At 41.0% G+C, this 16,309-nt stretch overlaps 1 protein-coding gene across 3 annotated transcripts in view; it reads left to right on the forward strand.

Moving 5' to 3' along the window:
- AGMO (alkylglycerol monooxygenase) overlaps positions 1-16,309 on the forward strand; it is a 270,942-nt gene that overhangs the window by 141,387 nt on the left and 113,246 nt on the right. For all 3 annotated transcript variants that reach the window (XM_078851776.1, XM_073333806.2, XM_073333805.2), the window contains one exon: positions 851-956. In XM_078851776.1, the coding sequence (XP_078707902.1) occupies positions 851-956 (106 nt within the window). The remainder of the gene's footprint in view (positions 1-850; positions 957-16,309) is intronic.

The following is a 16,309-nucleotide window of genomic DNA, read 5'->3' on the forward strand; positions in this document are numbered from 1 at the left end:
CAATATATGGACCAAATTGTGATGCACTTATAAATAGTATGCAACACCATGAGTACTCCTGTTGGAGTCCATGAGAATTCTTTTGGACTGTCGGGCTACTCAGCATGAGTAAGGACCTAAGAAATAATGGAAAACAACTTTAGAGAGAAATGGTATTCATCCTGCCTGAAAACTATGCAGAAGAAATTATTTATATTTAAATACATGGTTATGTCTTCATTTAACATTCCAGTGACAATCCTTCTCTGTTTGACATTCATTATTCAGTCAGAGGTAAATACCTTCGATCTTTACACACTAAATTATTTATTTCAGCATAGGGAAAGAATTTGGCAATGTACAGGAGAAGTTCAGAATTTATGCAGCTAAAAATGTGGATGGGTATAAATACAGGAAAATTAGAATTGCGTAAAGATAGGCTCAAATTATTCATTAGGAATTTTTCATAATTTTGCCATGCCCCATTCTTACCCTCAACTCTTGTATAATAAATAATTGACTCCACCAATAGGGATTAATAGGTTACAGCTTTATTCAGAGTTTCCCAGGCAAAAACTACATTAAAATAGAATTAAGATTGAGAGTATATATATCAGTAATTTAAGGTAGAACACATTACCCAGATGTCAAAATTATTCCCAAATCAAGTTTACTAATCCAGGAAATTCAGAGCTAAGGTTTTAAATTGTAAACTTTAAATCAGATTTATAGTGAAAACTCAGTTGCAATTGCGTATTACTACAGGATATAATCAGTGCCTTGTTCTGTATTCATGTTTGTCACGGAAGTACTCAACAGATTGCATGCAAAGGAGAAAAACCTGAACATTAATTTTAATTCTTATTTCTAGGCCCAAAGCAGCTAGTTTGGAAGCTGTCCGCTGCTCAGTCTTTCTCGTTCTGCACAAACTTAGTTACCTGAAAATATACATTGCTTCCTTGGCATTTACTTATGAGGTAAGATATTTGTTTTTAAGAGTGCTGCACGCAATTTGCAGACCCTAGGGACTCTGTATTTTTTGTCCTTTTCAGAAAATGAGTCATTTTGCCAATTTAAGATTATGGGTTGCCTTTAGAGGTATATATTTTGGATCCATATTTTTGACTATACAGTTGAACAGAATTTGGGAATTTTTTTCTTAGCCTTTTATCATATTTCTCACACCTTTTGAGGTTTTACGATAGGAGAAATTGTTAATTGTGATTGGTACCTAATGTATCAAATTAAAAAAAGTCAAAGACAACAATGTGTTATCCTGCTAAGCAAAAATAATATATTTCTGGCCATAAACTTTGAAAGAAATACCCTCATGTGCTGCCCAACCTCCAGATTTAATGTATTCCCAGATCTTAAGTATTCTGCAGGATTTGACAAAAGCCCAAAGGGGCATGTTCAGTTATCATGGTGTTGAGATTGACTTTGTGTTGCCTGATTTCACACTCTCATTATGACACACTTGTGTTTACTGTGTATGACTTTTGGTTTCTCTGCATTTGAGTTTCCCAAAATATTGGTGTATATTTTACATTAAAATAATATTTTCATATGACTCCAAACTGTACCACATTCTTAAGAAATCTGTGGTTAGTTTCCAGATGAGGATATGTTAGGGTTGTGCAAGTCTGCTTTTATGAATGGTTCACTGCACTATTGAGAGATTGGTTAACAAATAAAGTTTACTTTTGGGTTTGGCCGGATGATGATCTGAAGGGTCCAATGCAATCATTTGACTGTATGATAGCTTTATGAAGTGCCAAGGTAACACACATCAAGCTATTTAGTATAAGTGAGTTATTTAAGAAGAATGCATTAAACATAGTAACTTAGTGTTTTTAATGTAGTGGGGGTTTTAAGAATAACAGTTTCAAATATTTTTTGTCTTTCCCTCAGCAAAAGAAAGTTCCTCTAAAAACTAGGACACATAGTATCTCTTGGATTAGAAACAGAAAGATCAAAGGCCAGATCCTGAAGTGGTCTAAATTGGCATAGCTCTGTCAACTTCAGTGGAGTTACACCAATTTACCTTCGTTAAAGATCTGAACCCCCCCCCCCAAGATGTTGTTAATTGGGTGTTTCTGAAAATGGTTCCAATTTTATTGCCTTTTCTCTGACAGCAGGCAATATCACCATGGAAAAATTATATTATTCTAATGTGTTCCTCCCTGGGACAGGAAACACTTGTTAGACAAAATTTAAAGTTGATTAGCAAAATGTCACTATTTACAAATTATTTTGAACTTTTTGGTAATTGTTATATTGGTGTCATAGCCTGGATTTTAAAATCAACAAGTGTCTTTTAATCAGTGTACATCAGCGTTAAAGCCCATGTTTTATGGATTTCATGAAGGCTTTTGTTTTAAGTATGAAGGGCCTCGCATTTGGAAAAAAATTTTTAGTGTACATTGAGTAAACTAGTGTAATAGATATTTTTTAAACATAGAATTAATTGTCCTGTGTTTATTTCAAGGTGTGATAGAGCATTCTTAGATGAGGATCTATAAATAGAGCTTTTTGGAAGCCAGGACTCTGGTCACTTAGAGCACTCAGGGTTAGAGTAGGAGGGAGTTAGGTAGTGAACTGGCTTGGAAAATTAGAAGGGATCACTGGCACTTGTGGCGAAGGGGATGAGGTAATTAGCTTATCAGATGGATAACTGGAAGAAGAAGGCAAGTAGTTAAAAGGCTGAGCCAGGCAGCAGGAGGGGGCTCCTGCTAGCTACTGCTGCTGTTGCTATATGTGTGTTGTACCTGGAGCACAAAGGCAAAACAATGATAAAAATATTTGGTGAAGGTTGTCTGGTGGACTATGTATGCTGTTTAGTCACCAGGGGGACATACAAGCCTGGGTTTCCAGGGATGGAAGGGGACCCACTTACAAATGTCAGGTCAGCTTGCTCCGGTCCTGTGCCTACCAGATGTCTCCACCTTCTAGTGCCCAAATAGTGACTTCAGACTCTCTCCCTGCAGCCCCCTCTGCTATAAACTTCCTAGCTTTTTGCTAACCAGCTTGTTCCTGCTCAGCTGGGCTTCTTGATCAGTTAAGCCTGTCTCTCCCTCCAGGTGCAATTAGGTAACAAAACTGGCCTCTTAGGCACACATTAACCCATTCAGAACCTGAGAGGGGTACACGCGCTGTCACACAAGAATTATCATCTGATCTGAAATACACATGCAACTCAATGGGAGCTATATGAATATAGCCTTGACTTATGTAAATATTTCACTTATCATTCTCGCAGGCAAGTAAGTGTGTGTGTGTGTGTGTGAAAATATAAGTAAGATAAGGTTTAGGGAAAACAACAAAATATTCATAGTCTTTGTTTCCAGGACATTGTCCTGATTAGTTCTGGAGTAATCGTGTGGTTTCTTACTTCACCGTGTAAAAATATGCAATAAATAAAATGCAATTATTTTCTCTTAATATTAATTTTTTCAAAAATCTATTTTGTTTCTTATTCTTAATCTATTTTCTTCATTAAAGTATTGACTCCCTTCATCTCTGACTACTTCTGTAACTCTTTTCCCCTTCCTTTCTCTCTTCCCTCTTCTCTTTTTGGTTATTTCTTTCTGCTTTTTTTGGTTATTTCTTTCTGCAGTTTTTTTCTCTCTTTTCTTCATATTGGCCTTCCCACTTGATTGCTTCTCTGGTCCCTTTTCTTTTTGTCTCCCTTCTTATTTTGTACTGGCTGGCTAGTCGTCATTGGTAGTATCTCATGATGTTTTTTCTTTGAAAATATCACAAGAGCAAGTGCCATCCAAGTAATTTGCTAGCGGACAGACCAGAATATGAAACAGCAGATGTAGTTTCTTAAAGTTAATATAGGGCTTGTAAATTGCCAAATTGATAGCACTGGACACCTCAAGTCCTCCATTTACTACAGAACAGGTATACTATAGGTATGTCTATACTGCAATTAAACACTCGAGGTGGGCCTGTGTCAGCTGACTCAGGCTCCTGGGGCTTGGCTGAAGGTCTGTAAAATTGCCGAGCAGGTATTAGGCTCAGGCTGGAGCCTGGGATCTGGGGCCCTCCCTCATTGCAGGGTCCCAGAGAATGGGCTCCAGCCCAAGCCTGTGCATCTATACTGCAGTTTTCTAGTTCCTCAGCCCAAGCATCACAAGCCCAAGTCAGCTGACGTGGCCCAGCCACGGGTGTTTTATTTCAGTGTAGACATACCCCAAAGATATGGCACGGTTCCTCATCTTGCCCTTCAAGGGTGCCATGATCTAAAAGGTATACCTTCGTGAGTAAGAAGACATTTTATTCTACCTTCACATTCAGTTTCTGGACTCCCTGCTGGGACTGTTAACAAAGGATGGTAATTTGTGATAGTGGGTTTCATGATGCAGACAATCACCCAGAAAGAAGGACTGAGATCTCCAACTCATGCCAAAAAGCTGTCAAACAGATTTCAGATGGCAGTAGTTACTAATCTGGGTGAATTTGAAACCAGTGACAGTGACCCAAAGTGAAATATTTAGACTTTTTCCAGAATTCCTCAGATCCTGAGGTTAGGGCTAAGGGAGATCAATCAAAACTACTCACTTAACCTGGCTATACATGTACAATGATATACTGTGACACACACAAACATTAATCTGTCTAGTATGTGAAATGATTATCCTTACTTCTGCCACCTTTGTCCTTGCAATTTTTCATTTGCTCATCCACACATCCCTTTTTCCCTCGCTCTCTCGCACACAGACACCAGTCTTATTCACAACTTGAGACAGACATTAGTTCAATCATTTTAATTTACTCTTTTTAATCTGAAGTACACATAAACACACACTCTTTCTCATTCTCTCATTTTCCCACATTTAATGTACTCATTGCAAAATGTATTTGTGTACCAGGTATAGATTATTGTGGTGGTAGTTTAAATTTCTCTTCCTCCAACTTCTGTTAACTCACTTTGTAGATATATAAATGTCTTTTTGGATGCTGATTTAGGAAAATAAAGAAAACTAGTGTAAATTGCAATACGCATGATGACAATATCCTGTGCACCTAGAATGTAGTGGCTAATTCTGTCCCAGAGTTCATAAATCTATGCTGCTCATGGAACCAGTTCTGTGGCAGATTCTGTTTGACATGCACTATCCTGAATCATTTGAAATGTGTGTGGGTAAGTATAAACCTTATTCATATTTATTCTCTTGTAGTCAAATACGCATTACACAAAAACTGAGTTTCTGCCTGAAATGTGTCAGATTCGTGAGATTTTAGAGCTGTCAGGAGGTGGATCACAAGAAGGAACAAGTATCAATTCCTCAATGCTAGATTGTTCTCTTCTGCTTTATCATTACAACTTCATGTTTGTTGTCCTTCATATATATCCTTTATGTCTTAACACACATCCCCACATCCAGGCTCCCCTTATGCCCTTGTTAGAACCTGATTGTGTCTTGTAGGCATAGACCTATGCTGAGGTGGTGCAGAACCATTCTGCCTCAGAGATAGACTAGTTGGTCACATATTGGCAGGCACTCTGCCTTCTGGTGTTCTCAAGTGTGCAGTAGGTGAATGCATCTTCTGGGTGATCAACCAGCTCTTCTGGCCAATGCATAGGGGGAGAAGAATCATAGAATCATAGGATTGGAAGGGACCTTGAGAGGTCATCTAGTCCAGTCCCCTGCACTTGTGGCAGAACTAAGTATTATCTAGACCATTCCTGACAGGTGTTTGTCTAACCTTCTCTTAAAAATCTCCTGTGATAGAGATTCCACATCCTCCCTAGGCTAGTTATTCCAGTGCTTAACCACCTTGACAGTTAGGAGGTTTTTCCTAATGTCCAACCTAAACCTTCCTTGCTGCAGTTTAAGCCCATTCCTTCTTGTCCTATCTTCAGAGGTTAAGAAAAACAATTTTTCTCCCTCTTCCTTGTAACAACCTTTTACATACTTGAAAACTGTTATCATGTCCCATCTCAGTCTTCTCTTTTCCAGACTAAACAAACCCATTTTTTTCAATCTTCCCTCATAGGTCATGTTTTCTAGACCTTTAATAATTTTTGTTGCTCTTCTCTGGACTCTCTCCAGTTTGTCCACATCCTTCCTGAAATGTGATGCCCAGAACTGGACACAATACTCCAGTTGAGGCCTACTCAGGGCAAAGTAGAGTGGAATAATTACTTCTCGTGTTTTGCTTACAACACTCCTGCTAATACATCCCAGAATGATGTTCGCTTTTTTTGCAGTAGAAACATGCCCCCTCCTTTCAATCACTCTCCACTGCCTTTGGAAAGCTGTGTGTATCTGGCGGAGCAGGAAGGAAGCATCCCTTGTTCTTCCCAGAGAGTAAGAGCTACAATTCTGGAAGGCCCTCATACGGACCAAGTAAGGGAGGTTACTTTATGAATGTCATCGGCCTACCTACATAAGACCTAAGCAGAATCTGGCACTAGTATATTCATATTCTGTACTAATTTGGGCTGAATGAAACACTATGGAGACTATGGCTTTTTTCTCAAGGTGATTTTAAATCAACATTGTTGACTTGAACCTATGCGTTAATTCTAGTGTAACTGAGAGGTTACATAAAGTATAGATGTGCTTTGATCCATGCAGTGAAGTAAAACAAGAAGATTATCTGATGAAAATTGTTGAACAATTGAAGATAAGGTCTTGGAAACAAATGTCTTCTCCATATTAGGAGTTGGGCATTTTGGCTAGTAAAATTAGGTGCAGTGAGTTCTAAGGTAGTGATTTTAAATAAACCATTATAAATGTAAATGAATTATGTTTGGTATTGGCACTGCTCCGAGGGTATTTCAAGGAGTAATTCCAGTAATATTTCAATGATTAGAAGACGTTATAATGGATGCTAATTGAATTTGGGTTAGGGATCTTAAAGAACATAGTGAAAAACTTCGGCAAGTTTTTCTGTGAGCAAGATACACCTAACAGAAATTAAAGTCAAAATTTGGTCCAACTGAAGCTGTCTGTATTAGACTTGAGCTGAGTAAAAAGGTCTTAAATGATCTACATTAAATTAAAGCAATATTGAAATGCTCACTCCACATTTTAAGGTATCCTGACTGTGTTTTATTGGGATCATTTGAGCCATTGATGCAAAACTTGCCCGTTAATAGCTGTGTAAAACCTCTGAGCATGCCTCGTGTGAATGGGATGTTTTCAGAAAGCTGAACATACTGACTGGTGTAAGTGCTCATACAGTTAATGATGAGCTCTGTGCTTCCCTGCAACCAACCTGTCTATGGAGGGCTTTATTAGTTTTTATAGGTACAGAACATTGGTAACAAAACCTTGAGATCTGAGGCCATGCTTTTAAATTTTAAGAAACTCTGGGTATTTCTGCACTGCACTACGGTGCAGACTATGGGGGTGTGAATTGCACCCCACACCAGAGAGTTGCGCTTCAACTGCCCAGTGTGGGTACTGCTGGAGCAAACTAAAAGGTGCCTAATTCACATTAACATACTGGGTCAATTTCTGTTGGTGAAAGAGTCTTGCTTTCGAGCTCCACAGAGATCTTCTTCCTTGTCTCTTTCACCAACAGAAGTTGGGCCAATAAAAGATATTACCTCACCCACCTTGTGTGTGTCATAGCCTGGGGCCAAAACGGCTACAACAACATTGCAAACAACACTTCTAAAATAAAGTATTTCTGTTTTCTTTTCAATTTGACTCAGGGATGGGTTGTATAAGGATTAAAGAAAAATAAGAGTTTCGGAAGGTATGTAAAACCTCATGCTTCAGGGAATAAGCCAGCTTCTAATGAAGCTAGAGAGAAACTTCCTTGTGGTCAGCTTATTCCACAACTAACCTCTGCAACATCTTTCTAGCATCTTCTTTAGAAGCAGCTGGTGCTGAATGCTGGTGGAGACAGGATTCTGAACTAGATGGACCACTGCTCTGATCTAGAGTGCAGTTCCTGTGTTTCTAACTAGTGTGTTAACTAATCTGGAGAAAAATATAGAATGGGTATCTATTTAAAAGTACTGCTTTGCACTGTACTTCTTACCTCACAGCAGTCCCTCTGAATGTGATGTATTACCATACTACTGACTTGCGACTTCTTACATCATGCAGAGACTTGCTGTTACCTCACTTGTTTGTTAATGCAATTTACCAGCCTTAGAACGGAGACTTATGACCATTGATTTAAAACAAACCTTTACTCACAAGGAATTATTTCCACATCAACCTTAGTTTTCTGCTCTGTGGAACTTTTGCTCTGCCCCTCATTATGATCATCTGTGCCACATTTCAAAACGCAGTATATCTCATATTTGGCTTCCATTAGGTTGAATGCTCCATACCCTGGGCTATGATTTATGACTTCAGCATTTATGCAGTCTCCATGCACTAACAAGGTAGGCTGGTGCATATGAAATATATTTAAAAAATGAAGGTGGAAGAAGGAGGAATGGGAGGAAACCCTATAGCCTCATGATAAAAAGCCTTGTCAACACATATGGAGCTAAACAAACACAAGTTGTAATCTTTATTTTATATGTTAGCTTTGCTCATAAAAGTCTGCCATAGTGTGTCGTGAGCATTCAGTGGGCTGAACTTTTAATATTCTTGACAACTGCCCTAAGAGGAATAATGTCCCTTAGAAAAAGTCACAGTTAAACCTGGCAGTAGATTAAGTTAGTTTCCATTTAGGTGTGACAGCAGAGTCATTACTGGTTTTAGCCTGAGCCAATGTGTGAGTCGGCTTCACCACCATCAACTAAAGACTATGATGTATGGTTCCAGATGCTCTGGCCAATTGACCGTAAAATTGCTCCGCGTTTCTGGCAGAGCAGCCAAGCTGGAGCTTTTTAAAATCTCCACTCCCCAAGCTCAACACCCTCCTCCCTCCTCCCTCTGCTTAAAAGCTCCTCATTATTCTTCCTCTGCCCCCTGATCTTAGCAAAAAGAAAAACTTCTGGAACCAATTAGAAATGTCTGCACTTGATGAGATTTGCACGTGAGTTTGGAATTGTGAGGCTTTGATAGTGTCAGCCAACAGCTGCAGTTTCAGGTGGTAAAATCTTGGAAGGAATTTTCCAGGGTTTATTTACAATCATCAAATAAAATAAAAATCAAGACAACTTGGAGACCATCTAATGTGCCATTAAAATGAGGTTGGAATTGGATTATATATTTATTTAATCTGAAAAAAGTAAACCAGTGGTTTACTATCAGGATCTTTTCAATTACCTTACAGTCAAGACTGTGTCAAGCGGTTGTAATAAACTGCAAAATATGACCTGCTGCCACAGGTTTAGCTGTAAAAGAAGCATCTGCTATTGCTTTTGTCACTTTAATTGCTTGACAAGTCAAGGAGATAGTCAGGGCTAATAGAAATCAGAAACTTCGCGTAAAAATTGGGAAAAAAAAGTAGAGTCTTCCCTGTTGTCAAATATAATGGGGAGAGGAAGAGGAAAGAGAAACACCTGAAGACGTAAATGCTATCGACATACATTTGAAAATGATGTAGTTCACTTTTAGTTACTCTGATATATGTGAAAACCATTATTAGTGAGGTTGATGGTACCCTTCTATTTGTGAGCTGGATTTTGTGGCCCTTCGGTAGCCCAAGACAGTGGTTGACTTAATGCTCTTATGTATGGTTAAGTTTATGAAGTCAACAACGGTGGAAAATGAGGTTATGAAGTACAGTTTTCCTCTTAAAAGTGTCTCTGAAAAAATGACATTGTGGAGTTTCACCATTTATTCTCTCGATAATTTCTCTTTCCAATTTGCTTGGTTTATAAGTCAAAGAATGATTTTTCTAATTGTTGGCCAGCTCTGAAAATCAAGCAGTATTTCCTTTCTCCCTCTTAAAACACACAAGTAATAAAGATTCGGCAATGAGTACTTCGGCCTCAGTTGTACTACTGCCTTCCACCTGTACAGATACACTGGCTGACAGTTTTGCTGTGGATGCACAAATCCATTTTGTCCTTCCACAGCTGTATTGATTCTGAAGCCCTCGAGCTAGTAGACAAATGCCAACTATTTTGTGTAGGACATGTTTTTAAGTTTTCTGGTTTTTTGTTTCTTTTGCTCAATTTCCCAGTATTTTTTCAAATTAAAACTTGATTACTGATTTTTTTTGTTTTATCAAAATTATTTTGGGTAAAAAAAATTGTCAAATAAAAAAAAATCGCAGAAAAAAATTGATTTTTTAATTAAAAAAATGTAACCGAAATGTTTGTTTTGGTTGAAAAGCTGTTTTTCATCATAAAAAAAAAAAAAAAACCCTGCACAAACTATTTCAGCCAGTTCTATCATTCATTAGCAATACTTCTTTGAGTCAGTAAAGGAAGCATTTGTTTCTCACACTGGGAGCAGATAGATTGAAATAATAAGTTGCCTGTTTTATTTTATTTAAATACGTAAACACAAAAAGATGATCTCTCTCAGGCTTTAGCTGCCTATGACCGGTACTTTAAAAATACAGTCCAATTAAGACTAAAATAGCAGTAGCAAAACAACCACCTTTCTGAAAGCGAGTCCACCATCAGCACTGGTGGTGGGGGAGGGGGATTGCAAGGACTATAGCCACCCCAAAATTTGCCTTAGCCCACTCCCCATAGCCCCCCCCCCCCCCCCCCCAAGCAGCTGCTGCTCTCCAGCTACCCATCTCTGAAGGCAGAGCAGAGAGAGCAGCAGCTGCTGGCCAGGCACCCAGCTCCAGCAGCAGCAGAGACGTATGCTTGGGTCGGGGGGCTGGGGTGACCGAAAGCAGCCCCTGGTATGTGTCCCTGCCCACTCTCCAGGGCAGGTGAAGGGTCCAGAACTCCTCACAGTGGCCTGGACTGACCCACTCCACCCTGGGATCCTGTGCACCACCCTCCACAGTTGCTGCTCCCCGAGGGCTCTGCCATGCCGGGTCCCCCTGCCCAGGCAGCTTTCACCAGCTGTGAGCAGCTAGCATACTGCAGTGCCTGGCTCCGGCTTCCGGTCTCCAACCTGGCTACAGAAGGGGGAAGGGCCGTGGAGGAGAGGGGGCCTTGTGGTGAGTGGGGGCACAGCTGCTCCAATTTTCTGTCTCGCCCACCTCAGCCCCCCACCAGGAAGAGGCTGGCATCGCCCAAACTGAAATTTCCTTATCTCAGCTTCCCAAAACCATCATTTTCTCCAAGTGAAAACCTATACCTGAAACCCCACAAAGCAAGAACATCCCTAAAGGTCCTTTGTGTTATGCCCAAAGAGCATGGTCTGTTTTGGACCCAGCAGGAGTGCATTTCAAAATCAAGGCCCTCTCAGAGAGAGCCCTGCCAACAGCATCTTCTCTTGTGTGCAAAGCGAGCTCCACATCACATGCTGTGCCTCACCTGTTCTAGAGTCATTTGGGGAGCAGGGCAGTCTCTCAAGTAGGCAGATTGCAGGCCATTGTGTCCTCCATAGGTCAGAGCCAACAGATAGGGCAGATTCAGGGGCATTGGTATCATAGTCACTTTGAGACACTTCTTAGTGATCATGCTATTGCCCTCTGCATCTTCTTCAGTTTTAGAGTTGATTTAAACTACAATGCTATGTAAAGAATTTTGCAGTACTCTAATCTGTAAGTGACAAAGGCATGGGTAATGTGAATGAAATCTGTTTACCCAAAAAAGGGGTCACTGCTGCTATCTGTTTGTCTTACTGCCAACCTGCCATCCTGCTCTGGATTATATCTCAGCTAGCTCATGGCCATTCAGACCCCAGTCACACCTGTAAATGGAGGGAGACACTTGACTGTAATTCCTGGGTTGGACAAAGTAGACTGGGGTGTCATCAGCATAGATATCTATTTAAATATTGAAAGTACTGCCCCAAGACCTCTTCACTACCTGTTCTAGCAGCAGCATAAACAAATTAAGTGGGAAGGATGATCTCGCAAGGAATCTTGTAGCACTCTACAAGAGCTCTGAGGCAGAAAAGCAATTACCCTCATGGTGACTTTCCAAGACAAAAAGAACAAAGCCATTGCAAAGTAGCTTCATTTACTCCCACACAGGTCCTCAAGCAAGTTAACAGAATTTCCTGTTCAGCAGTATCAAAGGCAGCCAATAGATCTATCAGTATCAGTGTGGACCCTTAGCTATCACCTTGATAAGATTATCAATCAGTATAAAGAAAAGGAGTACTTGTGGCACCTTAGAGACTAACCAATTTAGTCTCTGAGGTGCCACAAGTACTCCTTTTCTTTTTGCGAATACAGACTAGCACGGCTGCTACTCTGAAACCTGTTAGTCAGTGTAGTCTCTGTGCCATAACCAGGTCTAAGCTGGCCAAGGAGTTCTGAGGCATCTAGATATGCTGAATGTTGTCATGCCTCAATCTTGTCCATAATTTTAATAAAAAATGGAAGGTTGGAAGCAGTTGACCGTATTGTCAGCATCAAGTCATAGTTTCTCTATCAAGTGTGCTACATGTGCTTCCTTAAGAGTGCTGAGCACTCTGCCATCATTAAAGGAGACATTGAAAACCTCTATCACCAAAGGAGTCAACACTTCCCTACTGGCCTTCCCAAGTTCATCTATAGAACGAAGTTCTCCCAATATATCCAGAGCCCTCAGTGAAGAACACTGGCCTTAAACTCAAGCAGATGAGACTTTCCCCTGTCCTCTCAGGATCATGTTCTGCCATCATAGATGCAGCTAACTTGGTCTGAATTTTCCCCTCAAAACAACAAGATGTTTCCTCACAACAGAATGTTTGAATCACCCCTCAGGAGAAGACAGCCTGGACTATTAAGCTGACTCTTCTCCACATGTAATAAAGCAAGATTTTGCTGATACGCAATGAATCGTGACAGTTTTGAGATACTCTAGATCAGGGTCTCAAACTCGCGGGCCATCTGTGGGCCGCAGGGCTCCAGCAGTTTTGGGGCTGGGTCTCTCCCTTGGCCCCACCTGCCCCCCCGGGTGCACTCCATCCCTTCACCCTAGAGGTTTAAAAGGGCCCAGGGCCCCGGCAGCTCAGCAGAGCTGAGCAGTGTCTGACTGCTCACTCCAGTGGCTGCCGGCCCCTCCCTGAGGCCCCGGGGTGGGGTGGGGTGGAGCGGGGTGGGGTGGGGCTGTGCCTCCGCACACTGCTCCCTCCCTGAGCACCCCTGCGGCCAATGGGAAGCTGCAGGGGCAGTGCCTGGGGGTAGCAGCATGTCGAGGCTCCCCGGCCCGCCCTGTCTTGGAGCCCCAGGTAAGTGCTGCACCCCCCCACCACCTCCCAGAGCCTGCACCTCCACCCCTTTCCCACACACTCCCTCCTGCCCCCAAACTCCCTCCCAGAGCCTGCACCCCCTCCTCACACCCTCCCAGCCCCCAAACTCTCTCCCAGAGCCTGCAGCCCTTCCCAACACACCCCAGCCCCCAAACTCCCTCCCAGAGCCCAACCTCTCACCCCTTCCATACCCAAACTCCCTCCCAGAGCCTGCACCCCAATCCCCTCCCTCAGACCTTCTGCCCCACCCAAACTCCCTCACAGAGCCTTAAGCAGGTTGGTGGGGAGGTTTTTTTGGGGGGCGTCAGAGTTTTGGGGATGGGTTCTGGGTGGCATGAGTGACATTATTGGTCTGCTGGGAGGATTTGAGGACTAGCACTGGCCCCAAGGTAAATTGAGTTTGAGACCCCTGCTCTAGATGTCCTTTCCTCTTGATTTGATGAAGAAAACTGAGTGTGAAAGAGAAAAATGAAAATTTAGGTCACTTCATTGTATCTGGCTCTTGCAAAGATGTGTAAGGGGAGACGGTGGGGCAAGAAGCCTCCTGTGACCCAAGGATCTCTTAATGCCAACTGGCAAGAGTGTGCGGAGACCTTATAAGAATCTCCTAATCTTGGTATGTACATTCGGGTACACCAAAGAATGTCAAGTGAGGTCTCAAATGAAAGCCAGTGTCACACTGGGCATCAATATCACTGCAAAATGAAAGTACAGATAATATTTAAGGAGTTTGTATATACACCAAAAATATGTTCTGACAGTCTGTATCCAGACATTAGTCACCAGCAAGGTGGAAAACAGATTTTCTGTCAGACGACATGTTTAGCCAGCTATCTATTTACTTGTAAATTGAGAATTGTCTCATTCACAGTGAGTCTCCTGGCACCTATGTGAACTGAATGCGCATGAAGGATTGTAAGCAAGAAGCTAATAGGAAGAGAAACAAAGTGTGGGGAGAGGAACTTATCTTGAAGTACAAAACAAACATTTGCTTGAGTATATTTTGGAGGATAAAGGGGATGCCCAGGCACCCTCCATGGAGGAATAAAAAGGACAGTGCTTTGGCTTCATGAAAAAGGGGCTTCAACCAGGCATGGTTAAAAATGCTGGAGAGAACTTTGGGTGAGATAAACTTCTTTAGACAAGAGACTAAAGAGAGTAACTTGTTAGTTAAGTTCAGTCTCTAGAAAGCGTATTATTTTGTTTTACATATAACCGTTTGTTTCCAGGAATCTGACTCGCTATTACTTGAATCTCTGTTCTTTGATAATAAACTTAGGCTTGTTTTAATTATATATATCTAAGTGCCATGGGATGAGGCAAAGTGCTTATTTTGAGTTGAAACTTATAGGCTGGTATGTACTGTTCTTTTGGGAACAGCGGACCCAGTAATTCTGTGAGTGTGCAGTAGATAAAGGGGCTGGGCACTGCAGGGTACATTCTGAGTATTTGAAGTTTGGTGTACGCTTGTCACTACCTGTACAGAGAGCAAAGTCGTGCTTGTGCTGCCAGAGGTTGTTGGTTACAAGGAGATAGTCTCCAGCAGGCATGGACAAGACTGCTTCACGCTAAGGGCAGGTAGTGGTGAGATGCCTCACAGCCCTGAGGAGCATCACACACCCATGCGCAATTCTCCTTTTACAGCAACCAGCAAATCTGGGTGGCCACCTTAGGTGTGTTTCCTGTATGGGTCTGACCTTCTAGGCTAGCGTGACTCTTGACCTGGCAACAAGCTGGAACAGAGCACTTGTATAGTAGCAACATCCAAGTTTAGAAGAAGATTGTTTGTGGGAGGGGGCTTAAAATACTTCCACAGCATAGTGTGTATTTTAACTACAAAGATAACAATTGATAGTTGCCAGTAATTACTTTCTTCTAATAAAAAAGGATATGTCCATTAGGTTGTTACTGAAAATGCAGATGACATCTTAGACACAATGGGAATGACTCCCCTTTTAAATTATTTGCCTAATAGCAGCACCTGAAATAACCATAGAGTTTGAAAGCTGTTTCATGACATGTAGTCAGCTGCATACAGATTTCTAACCAGCTAAGTGCCTCGTCTAAAGTGGGCAATGGAGTGATCAGCTAGAATCAAGCTGTTGTAGTTTCGGTGATTAATTTTACGTTTTGCCTTGCCATATTTGTCATTCCTTTCCTGGAGATCTGTTTGATATGATGTTTAGAGTCAGGAAACATAAAGAAAACAACAATGCTATATTTATTTTTGTGTTTTGAATATTACGCATGGAAGAAAGAATGTTTAAAAGAGTTTCCTTTTCTTGCCAATGCCAAATAAAAATTGCCTGATGAAAGAAGATTAGCAAATGTTGTGTTTAACAACTGGTTCCCCAAGCACAGAGTACATAAAACACTTTGTATGTTTAAAAGTTGGAAATAGGTGTTTTGAGGGGAAAAGAATATACAAAGCCCGAGTTATTTACTAATACCTCACTTGAGACAGGCAAAACAATGGAATCGCCTCCCATGGATTTTGAGAGTGATCCCATCTGTCCTGACAGAATTGGTTTGGTTTATCTTCATGTGGAGCCTGTGTAATGCTTAGATAAGATTGTTTATTTTGCTGATTGAGTGCTAATATACAGTTGGAAATGCTCGGTTCTAGACTGGAAATTTTAGGTTATATGGCGAAGAGGATGCTATATTTTATCTTTAGCTATTACCTGAATTGGCTGCACATCTGCACATGACTATAAATCCCTGGCATGGACTCTTTTTTTCCCCACTGTTGGCTTCAGAATGTTGGCTACAGAAAACAGGAAGAGATTAAGTGACAGTAAAAATGGCAGTTAAATGTGTGATTTAATAATAAATTGAAAAGAAAAGAAAGGATAAATTTTTTCTTTCTGTCCTTTTTCTCCTTTGCCTACAAATAATCTAGTTAGATTATAAAACCTTTGGGGCAGAATTGTATCTTCTTGCCTGTATGAAAAATGCTTGTCATACTTGCAGTGTGCTCTCTAAATAATGAATAGTAATCATCATCATAGTTAAATTCTACAAACTGCGTGTCTTTTGAATTTATTTTATTATTACCTTAACACTCAAATGCGGCCCACCAAATGATTGCCAGGTTCAGCAAGACTTGACCTCCTTTTATTCACATGGATGGTTTTATTTAT

The sequence above is a fragment of the Lepidochelys kempii genome, chromosome 2, assembly GCF_965140285.1.
Source record: "Lepidochelys kempii isolate rLepKem1 chromosome 2, rLepKem1.hap1, whole genome shotgun sequence".
Taxonomy (NCBI): domain Eukaryota; kingdom Metazoa; phylum Chordata; order Testudines; family Cheloniidae; genus Lepidochelys; species Lepidochelys kempii.